Source organism: Barbus barbus (assembly GCF_936440315.1).
Source record: "Barbus barbus genome assembly, chromosome: 4".
Classification (NCBI taxonomy): domain Eukaryota; kingdom Metazoa; phylum Chordata; class Actinopteri; order Cypriniformes; family Cyprinidae; genus Barbus; species Barbus barbus.
In genome coordinates, this window is record NC_136732.1 from 20146590 (window position 1) to 20162162 (window position 15573).

General features: G+C 34.8%; 1 protein-coding gene across 2 annotated transcripts in view; it reads left to right on the top strand.

Annotated features, from left to right (window-relative positions):
• Nucleotides 1-11970, top strand: part of LOC306864527 (integrator complex subunit 1-like) — a 32428-nt gene extending 20458 nt beyond the window's left edge. For both annotated transcript variants that reach the window (XM_079408608.1, XM_079408609.1), the window contains 13 exons: nt 119-246; nt 336-423; nt 977-1224; nt 4144-4273; nt 4376-4509; nt 5581-5773; nt 5997-6118; nt 6246-6355; nt 6446-6562; nt 10094-10164; nt 10256-10347; nt 10436-10545; nt 11178-11970. In XM_079408608.1, the coding sequence (XP_079264734.1) occupies nt 119-246; nt 336-423; nt 977-1224; nt 4144-4273; nt 4376-4509; nt 5581-5773; nt 5997-6118; nt 6246-6355; nt 6446-6562; nt 10094-10164; nt 10256-10347; nt 10436-10545; nt 11178-11293 (1659 nt within the window). In that variant the 3' untranslated portion in view covers nt 11294-11970. The remainder of the gene's footprint in view (nt 1-118; nt 247-335; nt 424-976; nt 1225-4143; nt 4274-4375; nt 4510-5580; nt 5774-5996; nt 6119-6245; nt 6356-6445; nt 6563-10093; nt 10165-10255; nt 10348-10435; nt 10546-11177) is intronic.
• The last annotated feature ends 3603 nt before the right edge of the window (nt 11971-15573 follow it).

Consider the following 15573-nt stretch of genomic DNA (forward strand, 5'->3'; position numbering starts at 1 on the left):
TCCAATATTCAAGCTTCAAAACAAATGTTGTGAAAATGGGAGAAATATTTCTGGAAGGATTTAACTGAAATGATTTAAATGCATGTTTATGCAATTATTTTGTCGTTGTCTGTCTCAGGCTAAAAGTGGTATGAGTGTGGCCCCCTCTTACAGGCCGTACCTGTTGGCCCTCCTCACACACCAGTCCAACTGGAGCACCTTACATCAGTGCATCAGCTCTCTGCTCAACAAACACAGAGACCAGAGGTTACTGGCTCCTCTCTTTATTAAACACATTCATCTCTTTCTGTTCTCACACCTCCAGTGTGTATAACTCTGCTTCATCTCATCTCCAGACTGGACCCAACCTCAGCACTAGACTTCCTTTGGGCCTGCAGTCACATCCCTCGCATTTGGCAGGGACGAGATCAGAAAACCCCTCAGGTCTGATCACAGTTAATATAACATCACTATTTTGTAATGCATTTACATAACAACACATATTCAGCATCTTGGCTAGATTGTATTTTCTTATTTAACATGCAAATAATTTAGGTTCCCACAATCTTGAATATAGTTTATCTTTATAATATTTTATCGACTAGAAGTTGCTCATGCGAATGCAGTTCTTAGAAATAGGCATAAACGACTTGTCAAAGTTGTAGAAATTAATTAGTCAAAAGGTGTGAGAACCCTGCAGATGTACTTAACATGTGGAAGTCTTAAAGTTACAGTAGCCTAAACAGTCTGTTTTTATTTTAAGAACCAACAAGAGAGTAGACAATAGTCATTTCAAGCTAAGTTGACTGCTGTAAGAATAAAGTAATTTTGTTATAGAATAGGCCTCTTTATAACTAGTTATATTGTCAGCCAGACGCAAGCACAATTTGTAGTGGTCCAAAACTCTAAAACTCCAATATTTTGCCACAAATTTTATGTTTTTGTAAGTGTATATTGGCCGTAAGTGTAGAAGATGGGGTTTTGTGTGTCTCTGCAGAAGCGCACTGAGCAGTTTGTGTTGAAGCTGTCTTCTGAGGAGCTCATAAGCCTGGTGGACCTCATCCTGTCTGAGTCAGAGCTGAGCTGCCGTGACTCAGCCACCTCCAAGAGCGCTTTGGACCAGGTCTCCTGTTCTCTTCTCCAGTCACGCTTGCCCCTCCTGCACAGCTGTCTCCACTCAGACCTGGACAATGTCAAGAAAGTCTCTGAGTACCTCATCAGCTGTGTTAAGAAGTGGGGAGACAGGTACATTCTTTGAGTCTGTACATGACAAAAAAAAACTAATCTAAATGACATAATTCTAAGAAAATCTCTCAAAGAACTCTATGCACAGGATTTATTTTCATAACATGGCTAGTGAGCTGTCACTTTCGTTAAAATTGTTTAATAGTCAGAGTCATGGTTTAGCAGTTAGTGTCTTGGTGCTCATAGGGGAAATAAAAGTCTTGTTGGTGTTGTTTCTTGACATCACCATCTTTCTCTTATTTTATTCTCCTCCATAGTTTTCAACTAAACCTGCTTTACATGTAGACTTTGATTTGGAGATGATTTTAGCCTTAAAGGTTCAATAGGTGATTGTCTTCAGAAACATTTTTTGTTATTCTGGTTGAAAGTCTCTTCACATCCCGATAGCAATCATTAAGTTAAGAGGTCTAAATGTATTTATATATTCTGTGGAAGGTGTAGGACCAAGAAATGTTCGTCCAATCAAAACGCTTGGTCTGAGCATTTTAATTGTCTTTCCTACCTGCCTGTCAACATATGTATTTGCATACCTCTGCGCACCCTGTTCACGCAGACAGGATACGTCATCAGCGCGTTGCTCATCAAGGCTGCATTTATTTGATCAAAAAACTGTAAAATTGTGGAAAACTAATACAATTTAAAATAGCAGGTTTCTGTTTTAATATACTTTAGAATATAACTTATCCCTGTGGTGTCAAAGCTGAGTTTTCAGCATCATTACCCCAGTCTTCAGTGTCACATGATCCTTCAGAAATCATTCTAATATGCTGATTTATTATCAGTGTTGAAACTGTTGTGCCGCCTAATATTTTTTGGAATCGGTGATACTTTTTTTTCAGGATTATTAGGTGGCATTTCAGTTTGAATCAGAATTTAAGCCTGGAACTTTAACTTACCTAAAACTATTTCTGTACTGTTCTATCTGTGGAAAAAGTGGATGCAAAAGCTCCCATAAAACAGCAAGGACAACCGTGTCAGACATAGGTCAGGGTTTGTACCATGTTGCTAACACTCTCCACCATTACAAAGCAAAAGCACTGAACTTCCTCCTTAAAGGCCCCCTTAAAGAGGCTGATAAATGTACTTGATACCATGCCATTCCTTTGCTTACAGCAGAAATGCTCTACATCAGGCACAATAGCAGGAGGAGCTGTAATTAGTTCTTGTGGTGTGAAATGAGAAGCGGCTGAAGTCGTTGAGCGCTGTGATCTTCTTCGAGAGCTCAGTGTAGTATAATGAATGCACGAGGATTAAGGCTCCAGCTCTTCCTTTGGCTTCTGTTGTGAGTCGCAGCTCAGACTGGGGCTGTCAGAGAGATCAGACCGAGGCTCTTTGTGGTGGCAGCCCCCCTTCCTTTCATGAATTTGCCTTTGGTTATTAAACCCCCTTAATGAGGGGGAAAAAACTTTGGACAAGGTCAGACAAAAAAAATTACTCCCAGAAATACGATATTTATAAGTCGAGCTAAGCTGTCTTATGGTCGAGAATGGGCTCGGATAATGCTGGCATGTAAAGCGCATGTTTGGTGGGATAAACGGTCGTGTGTTTGTTTGGCATTCTCTCTGTATCTGTTGCTTGTGAGCACAACAGCGGATTAGCAAGCATAAACCACAATTAAGCAACAAAATTGTTGGTAAGAAGGCCTTCGCTTGATTGGACAAGTAGACAAGACCGTGTGTTCTGTTGGTAATATAGTCTGTTATTGATACTGGCTGGTTTTTATAGTTGGACCATGTTAATCTCTCTCGCTTTAATCTTCATAGTCTTTCTGGGTAGTTGACAAAATACTTTTGGAGAGTTGACTTTTATTCAAACGATTTTACACAATATTTAGCCTTTTCTTTAATAATTATAATATTTTTTTAAATGGCTCAAAATATGTCATATTCATTATTATTTAAATGGCTCAAAATATGTCATATTCATTATTATTTAAATTGCTCAAAATATGTCATATTCATTATTATTTAAATTGCTCAAAATATGTCATATTGTCTTTCAGTTACGTGCTATTTATTCTGAGTCTAAAACTATTATTATACACCTCATTTTGTGTATTTCTAAAATAAATAGTTGCTAAAAAGTAAAACAAGAAAAAAGAAATAAGTAAATAAATATGATTGTTATTTCTTTAATAAATAATTACAATAATTGTTAAAATGACCAAAAAATTTAGTATTCATTATTCTTATTGCACGTCTTATGTAATTAATGTTTAGGCCAATAATAATTATTAATATACAATATAAAAAGTATAATGGGAAGGTTTTCTGCTATGTGACATTCTTTTCTCAATCTAAGAGTATTTTAAACAGCATTTTGTAGATTTAATTAAGAAATATTATATTAATTAAATGTTATTTTCAAATAATTTTATTAAGAAGTTATTTTAAGATATTTCAAGTTGTCAAACATGAATAATATTGTTATATTTAAAAAATATATATAATAATAGTAATTGATAATGTAATAATATTTTTGCAATATATTATAATATAATATCTATTCTAAATATTTTATTGCTTAATATTATTTTTACTTGATAGTAAATTAGTATAGTGTTGTACAATTTGATGTCTTCATGTTTATTGACTTTTAAAAATTAATTTGTCACACCACAGGACCATTTAGTAGTGTGTGAGGGCAAAATGGATTAAAAATGGTGAAAAACAGGAAAGAAATAGTAAACGATCACAAGACCTGACACATTCATGCAAATTTGAACTAAACTCTTGTTGATAAAAAAAATATATAAATAATGGTTATGCATTAATTACTCTTCATTGTACTTGACATATTACTCATGCAGGCTCTCCTGTAACCATCTGCAATATAACTTAGTCACAGCTGTTGTGTGTGAGTGTTTTTTGGCCTGTTTAAGTGGCTCTTATTTATTGTTCATATGTGTGGTATGTCCAGTATAATGAGTAAGAGGTGTCAGACGCTGCTGCTGCAGATCTACCTACACTTCCCAGAGGTCATGCAACACCTCCGCCTTCCGGAGGCCACCCTGAGCGGTGAGGGGGCAGCAGACGGCAGCACCTGCAAGGTAACCGCTGCAGTTTACGACACATCAGGCCATGAGCTTCCTGTTAACATCACCTGAAAGATTAATGCTGTTTGTTGTCTGTGGGTATATGTGCATGTTCAGCTGGATGTTCTCGTGCATCGTCTCATCGCTCTGCTAGCTGACACAGGAGACTCCAAATCAGCTGAGAACCACGCGTCTGATGCCAGTCTGGCCTGCAGGAAACTGGCCGTATCACACCCTGTGCTTCTACTCAGGTTTATCACACCTTATATTTTCTATTCAGTTTAAGAATCAGATATGCTCTAGTCCAGCTGCAGGTGCTTTGTGAGTTGATAAAAAGCTAATAATGAATTAAATCATAAAATAATATAAAGTTATGATAAATAAATCCAAATAATCAATGTGTTTTAATGTATTCCCTATTACCATTTTTATATTTACTTTATTCTTTTATTGTGATAATTTTTATTTAGTATATTTGTTATTCCTTCTAAAATGGATCTCTGACATAATCATTACCTGGATCTCGCTACATTGAATATATAAACAATCAAAATAAAACATTTATTAAAACAAAACAAAAATCTCAACCTCAGAGAGCAATGAAAATGCAAAAGTGTTGTTAAATTATTGAAATATTCATTTAAAACCTGTCCATTTCACCATTTAATTTAATGAAAATTCAGTGGGAAATAATAGTTCTTAATTTTTTTTATTTATCTTTTAATCCACCACCATTTCATTGGTACATTAAAAGTATATTATTGATTAATGTTATTTTTCTTTTTCTTTTAACAGAAAAGTTTGACATTTTAAAGAATAAAATTGGAAAACATTAAATATTTTAACAGTAATAAAATAATAATTTAATAATTAGGGTTGTCAAGAGATTAATATTTTTACTCTAATTATATGATGTGCCAATTATCAGTTTGGGGTTGAGAAATTACCCCCTAAAGATAATTTAATGTCATTATTGTGATGAGAAAAGCATGAGTAGCTTTAGAAAGAAATATTTTGATTCAACATAGAATTTATTACACTGAACTTTAAAGGCTGCAATGTGGCCATAACGTTTTCAGAAGCTGCATCTGAAATGACATGACAGGTTTGGGTGCGGTAAATACGTTAAGAGTTATATTAAATGTGCATTAAGTAATATTTTAGTAAATAAAAATGTTAATGAACTTTTTATTTCAGAATTATTCCATTGTGATATGTATTAAGAAAGTAAATAGGGCCCTTTTAATTTTCAAGGTTGTCTGAGAGTGTATGTGCTGAATGCATAATAGAGCTTTTTTTTGTGTGTTTGTTTGTTTTTCCAGACACCTGCCCATGATTGCTGCGCTCCTGCACGGTCGCATCCATCTGAACCTGCGGGAGATCAGGCAGCAGAACCATCTGACCTTCTTCGGCGATGTTCTGGTTGTCCTGGAGCTGCTGCAGCCGCTGGTTTTCCACTCTGACCACCAGAGGGCACTGCAGGACTGTCTGCTGTCCTTCATCAAAGTACTGCAGGTAGAAAGAGTAGACCAAATCTAGTAATGAACATTGCTGGCATTTTTTTTAACACAAGGTTTAGTACGTAGTGACATTAATAATTTTTGATGATAAAGATGTTCTAAGCGCGATTGCAGACCTCTCACAGTTGCTTATCTGCAGAATTAATATTTGTGTTTGATATGATGTAAACGTACTGGTGGGAACATTTTTTCAGCATTTTCATGTAATGTTCTTACAGAACTTCAAGAGATCATCCCGTATGCCCATCATAAACAAATTTGTGCAGTTTATCCAGAAATACATAACCCATGATGCAGCATCTGCTGTGCCTTTCCTTCAGAAACACTCAGATGTGCTACAGTAAGACATATTTTTGCTTGCATCACTAATTTCAGCATTATCAAATACCCTCAGTGCTACATTTACTTTATTTTTGTAAGTTATTTCTTTTTGTGTAAATCGTTTCCCTGTGTTTTCTCAATCTCAGGGGACTATCCACTGAGAATCTGGACCTGGTGCAGCTCAAGTCTTTGCTCGCTGGACTGACTCTGCCTGTGAAGTCTGGTTCCTCTGAGAGCGCTGCTGAGGACAGAGACGGTAGGAGCTCCAACACCTCTCCTCACAAGAGACAGAGTTACATGTGAGATGATCGTCACCAGAGCTTGTCTCTCACTCTTTGTGTTTCAGCTGAGGATTCGTCCTCCGGCTCCCTCCCTCTGGTCAACATCTCAGCTTTCATGCCGCTCACTGCGGCTGACATGACTAAATGCCTTAAGAAGATCTCCAAAGGAGAAGCAATTGAGGGTGAGAGAAATAGGACTGTTTTCAGACTGCTTCCTAATATACTTTTCTTGATATAGGCCCACATTAAATCATGCATGTTCTTCATATTTTCTAAAGAATTATTAGATAAGAAGGCGCAAAAATAAATTAAATTTAAGATTTTGATAGAATTAAGCTGATAGCACTATAGTAATGTTGGAAGCTGAAAGACATTTTTGTCAAAATGACATTTAAAAAAAGGAAGCAATAATAAAACCAAAGTGCAGGGGATTGTTAATTGCGCATTTGAATTGTGCAAGTTATGCAATTACTTGTTGCTCTTATTATTATTAGTATTTATTTTAAAATAAATAAATGTCATTAGTAAAAGTATTAATATTGATATTAATTTTATTATTATGGTTTTAGTATATTAGAATATTTTATTGTCATTAGTATTATTATTGTTATTATTATTACATCAATATTGTATTATAAATATATAGTGTATTTTATACAAGTATAAATGTAACATTCAAATAGCATTGGAAATAAAATATAATTTTTTTTTATTTCTTTAATTCAATAATATGCATTATATATGCAGTTATACACATTGTTTTATTAATTATTGTAATTATAACTTCATCATTACATGCTATTATTATTATAATTAATTATACTTAAACAATTAATGTTAATGATATTATATTAAGTTTTGGTTAAACTTTATTTTAAGGTGTCCTTGTTGCAGTGTAATTATATGGAAGAACTGATTAATATTAAGTAACTACATGTACTTACGATAGGGTTAGTTGTATTTAATTCTACAAAATTTACTGTAATTACTACAGTAAGTACATGTAGCAAGGACAGTAAAATAGTTTACTTTTTTATATATTGTGATGTTTTATATATATATATATATTAGATTAGATTAGATTCAACTTTATTGTCATTGCACATGTAAGGTACAGGGCAACGAAATGCAGTTAGCATCTAACCAGAAGTGCAATAAGCAGAGGTACAGGATATACAGTGCCTACAATATGTTACATATGTACAGAATATACAGATAAGGCAGTAGTACTATGGACATAATTTACAAGTTTTTAAATACTATCAGTATGATATACAGATGGGTGATATGAACATACTATACAGATGGATTGTACAGTAAATGTATGTACACTATGAGCAAAAACTATGAAAATAATTACAAATGGATATGAATAAGCTATAAATTAAGATATATAAACACTAGTGCAATGAACATTGAAAGTGCATAGAAATAAAAATTTACAGTGCATAGTACTCAGTGTAGATTGGTTGTTTTTTTTGTTTTTTTTTTTTTTTTTAATCGATTTAATGATGGGGAGGGGTGAAGAGTTGTGGTGGTGTGTGAGGGGGGTATCATTGGGCAGAGTTTAGTAGGGAAACAGCTGTAGGGAAAAAGCTGTTCCTGAGTCTGCTTGTCCTTGTTCGGAGGCTCCTGAAGCGCCTCCCAGAGGGCAGTAAGTTAAACAGTCTATGGTCAGGGTGAGAGGAGTCCTTAAGAATGCCGCGAGCTCGACGTAAACAGCGTTTTCTCTGGACGTCCTCAATGGCAGGAAGTGGTGTCCCTGTGATGCGTTGGGCGGTTTTCACCACCCTCTGCAGTGCCTAGCGGTCAGCAACTGAGCAGTTCCCATACCAGACTGTGATACAGTTGGTCAGGATGCTTTCAATTGCACACCGGTAGAAGTTCCGCTGGATGATTGGAGACAGGGAGACAGGTGTATGTATGTGTATATATATATATATATATACACACACACACACACACAGTTGAAGTCAAAACTTTACATACACCTTGCAGAATCTGCTAAATGTTATTTTACCAAAATAAGAGGGATCATACAAAATGCATGTAATTGTTTATTTAGTACTGACCTGAATAAGATTGTTCACATAATGATATGTATGTTTTTGAGATCCATTTTTCCACACTGAGGACAACTGAGGGACTCATATGCAACTATTACAGAAGGTTCAAACGCTCACTGATGAAACCATGCATTAAGTGAAAACTTTTTGTAATTTGAAGATCAAGGTAAATTTAACTCAATTTGTCTTCTGGAAAACATGTAAGTAGATCCTAAAGGGCAGTACTAAATTAAAAAAATATGATATTTAGGCAAAACAAGAAAAATGTACTCCTCTTCATTCTGTTCAAAAGTTTTTTTTATTTTTTTTATTTAACCTTTATTTATCCAGGTAAACTGTTTGAGAACCACTTCTCATTTACAAACATGACCTGGCCAAGAGGCTACAAAAATCAATAAGGACATACTATACAACTGTACATAGTCAAACACATAACACACATAGGACAGGCAATTGAATTAAAAAAGTTAAACAGCAAAAAGGAAAAAGAAAAAGTGCTTAAATATATGTGTATAAATATAGTTCATAATTGTCAGCAGGAACAGGAGTCAACTATGTAATTTTGGAGGTTTTGTTTAAAGGTGGAAATTGGAATCAGAGATGTAAGTTTCAGTGTGTTTTGTAGTATATTCCAGTCATGTACTGCTGCAAAGCGGAAGGCATTACGTCCAAAGATAGTAGAAGTAGGAGGGGTACTAAATTTAATCAAATTACTTGATCTTGTATGATAGACGTTATGAGCAGCATGAAGAAGAGATGACAGATAGAGAGGTGTCTTGCCCAGGATTGTTTTATATATGAAGAGAAACCAGTGATGGAGCCGCCGAGTATGAAGAGAGGGCCAGCCCACCCGTTTATACAGGTCACAATGATGAGTGTGAAAGGGTACATTAGTGACAAAACGGATGGCTGAATGATAAAGTGTGTCAAGTTTTTTTAGAGCTGTATTTGGTGCCATTCTATAGATAATATCGCCATAGTCCAAAATTGGCAGTACTGTCATCTTAACGAGAAGTTAAGTTTTAATGCATAGCTTTTCCTTCTGGAGCATCAGTGAGCGTTTGAATCTTCTGTAATAGTTGCGTATGAGTCCCTCAGTTGTCCTCAGTGTGAAAAGATGGATCTCAAAATCAAAGTCATTGTCGTAAAGGGTTCAAATACACAAAAATGCTGGAAAACCAAATAATTTGTGGGACCTGAAGGATTTTTCTGAAGAACAGCAGGCAGTTTAACTGTTCAGGACAAACAAGGGACTCATGAACAACCATCACTAAACACAAAAAAACACAGCTTTGGATCGTTCAGGTAACAACACAGTATTAAGAATCAAGTGTATGTAAACTTTTGAACAGGGTCATTTTTATAAATTCAACTATTATTTTCTCTTGTGGACTAATGACATAAAAGCTAATGTAAACATCTTTTATGTGAAATATCTTATTCAGGTCAGTACTAAATAAACAATAACATGCATTTTGTATGATCCCTCTTATTCTGGTAAAATAATTCACATTTTGCAGATTCTGAAAGGTGTCTGTAAAGTTTTGACTTCAACTGCGTATATATATATATATATATGTATATATGTATGTATATATGTATGTATATATATGTATATTAATTATTGTTTATTTTTTTTGGTTCTAGATGTGTTTGAGGGGTTGACTGAAGTGGATGAGAAATCCAAAAGAAATCCAGAAATCATTCAGTATTTTGTTGTAAGTACATTTCACAATGCACACAAAATTGCGCAATTCACAGAAATTAGCAAGATTTAACAAGTACAACCAACTTGTCATGTATTATCAGAATGATCTTCAGAGGTTGATGAGCTCCCCTGAAGAAGTGTGCCGGAACATGGCGTTCAGTCTGGCCCTGCGGTTCATCCAGAACATCCCCAGGTGAGGTGCCTTGCAGGCAAGTATGTAGTGTGTATTAAATCGAAATGGCATGTACAAATATACTCACCATTACCTTTACTACCTCTAGTATGGCTGTTGAATTCCTGCCAACCTTCATGTACTGTCTGGGCAGCGGGAACTTTGATGTAGTGCAGACGGCCTTGAGAAACTTACCTGAATATGTGCTGCTCTGTCAAGGTATACAAACAGATGATGACCTTATTATAAGAAACCATGATAATTGTTTTTGCTTGCTGCAGTTTTTTTAAATTTTCAATTTCAGTTGTTTTTTTGTTTTTGTTTTTTTGCATGTTAAATGAAATTTGCGATTTCAAAACAATTTAATGGTGTATAATAGCCCTGCATAGACAGCAAGGTTCCTACCACGATCAAGGCTCAGAAAGGTAGTAAGGACATCGTTAAAATAGTCCATGTGACACCAGTGGTTCAACCTTAATGTTATGAAGCTAATTTGTGTTACGAAGATGGATGAAGTTCTTTTGGAATGACATGAGTGTGAGTAATTAATGACAGGAATTTTGGGTGAATTAAGCCTTTAAGTTAATTTAATCACATAATTTTGACTCATCCCTCAGTAGGAAGTGGAAATTCAGGAAATCTAAGAGGCATTTTGAAAGGTTTTAAGCAGAAACGTGCAGTTTGTATTTTCTTATTTCCATTTGTTTTTTTTTTCACAAAGAATGTTATTTGTGTATGTGTGTGTTTTCGGTGGTAATTGACAGCATGCCACAGATTCTGTTAACAGTGCTTAAAGATAGCATTTGTCTTTATTGCTTTTTAAGGAATTATCTCTGTTTTGTTTTTCCCAGAACATGCTGATATTCTTCTCCATAAGGCATTTTTAGTGGGCATCTACGGTCAGATTGACACCAGCTCCATGATCGCGGAATCCATGAAGGTCTTGCGCATGGAGGCAACAACATAGACGTCCGTTTTCAACATGTTGGTACACAGAGTTTCGCTTTGACTCAGAAGTGTCATGCACCGTTGATCCTGTTCAGATCTGTATTCAGATACAGCATTTGACATTTACATTTCTAGACGTTATTCCTCAAATACTGAATTGCATTTTATGTTTCCAGTGATTATTTTGTCTTCTGGGAGTGAAGCCTGTCATAAATGTTTCTGTCTACTGCTTTGAATAATAAAACAATGAGTTGTAGAAATGCTCCTAACTTGTTTTTTAGTTTTGTTTGACTTCATTTCCCTCTTTCTCTCTCTCTTTTTTTTTTTTTTTTTTTACACTTCAGGGTTGGTATTGTTTGTAAAATAACTCGTTCCGTAGGAGGATAGGGGAAGGCTGTGATCTTTTTCCTTTGCATGATTGCAAATGAGTTCGCATGAGCTTTTCGGCCCCCTTTTCTTCACATTGTATCCATTTACATTTATGCATTTAGCAGACGCTTTTATCCAAAGCGACTTACATTGCATTCAAGTTACAGTTTATACATTTTATCAGCTCTTCCCCAGTATCCCTAACAGATACACCGTGAATGCTGTGATGGAAGTCTATTTGCCATGAAAGTGCAAGTTGTTCTTGTCCAGTGTCACTGATTTCATCTGTATGGAGACGAGAAGGGAGAACAGCGCGCCTGCATGCCGGTGAGCGCCGCTCTCAGCCTCGGCTAAATTAACCGTAGCGGTAATTGTTCAATCACACACACCAAAGATCCCTGTGTGAAGAGTGCATGAGGGCTGAGTGTGAGTGTGCAGGTGTCTGGTTACACTGGGGTCTGAGGAAGCGGGTTATCTGTGTTTTGTAGAGGGCGATCGGTGGACATGCCCGCACTGGCGGCTGGAGGACTGACAGCCTCTCAGCGAGCGCGGCGAAGACCGCCTGATGAAAGGAGCTTCTTCCTGTGTTCAGTTTCATGCTCTGTGCTCTGCTTTTAACATGTCATAAGTGGAATTTGTGAATCTTCATCTCTTGTGTTTTGAACTCTAACAGACTTCTTCCACAAATAGGGAGCAGGAAGGCATGGTCATTTACTGCTAAATTATTGACTCATGAGTGTAGCACGTACAGGATGATTGTTGTTGTTATTATTAAGGGAAATAAATATAAACATTTGATGTAGCACAAGTGAAAATCAGTAAAATAGTGAAAAGGTGGCATTTATGTAAAGTACTCAAATACTACATTTTAATAAAAAAATGACAGACAAGATACAGAAATGCAGTAAAATAGGTACTTCTGATACAGTCGATTCATCTGAATTATATATTGGCTTATTTTTCAAATTGAAGGGATGTCTTAATAATAACAGACTAGGAATTCAGAGTTGTGTCAATTGGCCGAAAATTGGTTATGAAAAATAAGGGTATTTGAAATGTAGGCTACACTACTGTTCAAATATTTGGGCTCAATGAGATTTTTAAAAAACTATGTTTATGCAAGAAGTCTCTTATGGTCACCGATACTGCATTTATTTAATCAAAAATAGTAAAAACAGTAATATTGTCAAATATTATTACAATTTAAAATAATTGCTTTCTATTCTAACACATTTTAGAATATAATTTTTAAATGTAATCAACAGAATGTATTTAAAATGTCTTTCTGACATTATAAATGTCACTTTTGATCAATTTAATGTGTGCTTGTTGAATAACAGTATTAATTTCTTTGTAAACAAAAAAAGTAAATCTTACTGACACTAATCTTGCCATCATTAGTGTATCTTTCATGACATTATTAAAGTGCCCCTGTTATGCCTTTTCGTATATTACCTTTCATGCAGTGTGTCATGTAGCAGTATGTGAACATAAACTTTTTGCAAAGTTGTGAAGCCAAAAGTGCACGATAGATAAAGTTATTGTCTATCAAAAAAAAAGAGTCGGCTCGGAATCGGCTAAACGAGTCGTTTAGGAATCATTTAGAAATGAGGTCAAATGAAAGCTATTTTTTGGAGAAAACTAAAGTGTTTTTTGACCTTGGATGCATTTAAACCTGTTTTAGACTCATAAAACAATATTAGCAACCTTAAAAATGGCATAATAGGGGCACTTTATATAATTAAAACATTAAATTAAATAATAAAAATGCCAATAATAACGTTTCACTCGACACTTTCTGCCACTTTCTAATGTTACTATACAAATCATGAAATAGTGCCCAAAAATCTCCCATTAACAAACTGACTTTTATTGAACAAAATACATACATCGATCACTATTATCCGATGATCAAACTCATTTGTTTTTTATTCTTTTATGTGCTATATCATTTTATGTGGTATATATCACAAACTATCATTTGGTCTGAAACCAAATCTCATTTTACAGAGTAAAAGGTTTTTAGGCTACAGTTTTGCTTTGTCTTTTTTTTAATTGCAAACCTTATTGAAAACAAACAGAAAAGAAGTTAATAGTCATCATGTAAAGAATAAGCACCTTCTTTCACTGGCGCTTAAAGGATTTAACATCCTTTTTTTTTTTTTTTACCCTAATCATACAAAATATAGGATTAGCCTCCTTTGAGTTGTTGTGCCAAAGAAAATTGCTGCCATCCATCTTAACCTCCACATACTATGATAAAGTAGTCAAGAAAACACCCTGCTGTCAATTGTCAGTTCATTTGTTCAAATTTGTGAAAAAAAACTTTTTTGATTTGTGCATAAAGGGTAGATATAATTGCCTTTTCAAGTGTTATGACTACTTAACGTTTAGCTAATTTCCTTGGAGATGCTGTAGTCAATTTTCACCATTTGTCTTGTGTTGGATGTGCTTGATCAGTCTTAATTGCGGCAGTGAGGTGTCACATGACACGGGTTTCTTTAGTGGAGTTTCATCGGCTCAGACGCTTTTGGTCAGATTCCCAGGCTGGCTCGCGCTGGGGCGGAACGGAGATGAGTGACAGCATGGGTGGGGTTTGAGTGAGGAGTGAGTGTGATGAGCCACTGACACATCGATAACCGCTCACCTTTTCATGAGGCATGCCCTTGCTGCTCCGTGAAACAGCTGCACTGCTGTATGTTGTCTTTAACTTTTTTTATGGTTTTTGTTAGGTTGATGGTTCTCTGTTCCTGTAGCGGTTAGGCATGAATTGGGCTAGCAATGCCAAACACTTGGGTTTGGATCACACGTTGTGGAAAAATTGTGTAGAATTTGTTGAAACAATTTTATCTCAGAAATTGCTTGTAAGTTCAATTATTTACAAAGTTATGGCAAGTGACATTTAATTAAATGTGACATTTTTAAAGTAGAAAGACTGAAATAATATTTTCTTGTAAAACATACTCCAGTAATCCTTATTTACAATTTTTATTTGTATTTATTTTTTGATTTGATTTGATTTATTTGTTGCAACATATGCACATGTATAAGAAAGGATATTTCTGGAGAATTTCATACAATGAAAATCCAATTTGTCTGATTTGTGAGGCTTGGTCTAAAGGTGAACTAGGCCAATTTTTGTAAAGATTGGCTACATTTTTAATAGTGAAAAAGAATCATTGAATCATTCTGCAAACTTTCAGTAATATTTGGAGACATGAAGCCTGAATTTAAACCAATTTTTTATAAGTTTTAGCAATTTTTTAGGGTTATACGTAAACACTTTGGTTATTGGAAAACATCTTTATTTATCAACGCATTAATCAACATTGAATGTTTATCATACAGTTTTCTATATGTAATTGTGCTCATACCTAATTTTACATTTTGATTACCTTATCTAACACTCAATGTTAATATTTAAAAACATTTCTATTTTAATATAGTGCATAATAATATTGCACCTCACATGTAGCATCGATTTTTGTTTTTACTGAATTTTATGTTTTGAATGCAAAATAGTATAATTTAATATTTTGTTTTAATATTTTAGCATTTAATTGATCAGTTATCAGCCATAACATGAAAATAAGTATCAGTATATTGCACGAAGCAGAATTTTGATATTGCCCATCCTTCATTTTTGTTCATATTTATGACATTTGGCCAATAGATGCTGCTGTAACCAAATTGCTCTTTTACATTCAATACATAGTTGCAAAAGACAAAGATACAATCCTCAGATCCTTGCTGTTACACGTTGATGTTTTACTCTTGAACGGTTTGATAAAAGATGTTGTATAATTTTGACAAGTATGGTCTTAAGATATGATGAAGATCTATTGAAGTACTGCATAATGATAGTAAGAAAACCTAGAAATACAACAGCAGGCTATGCATCTTCTGTGCTTAGGCCTTTGATGAATATGA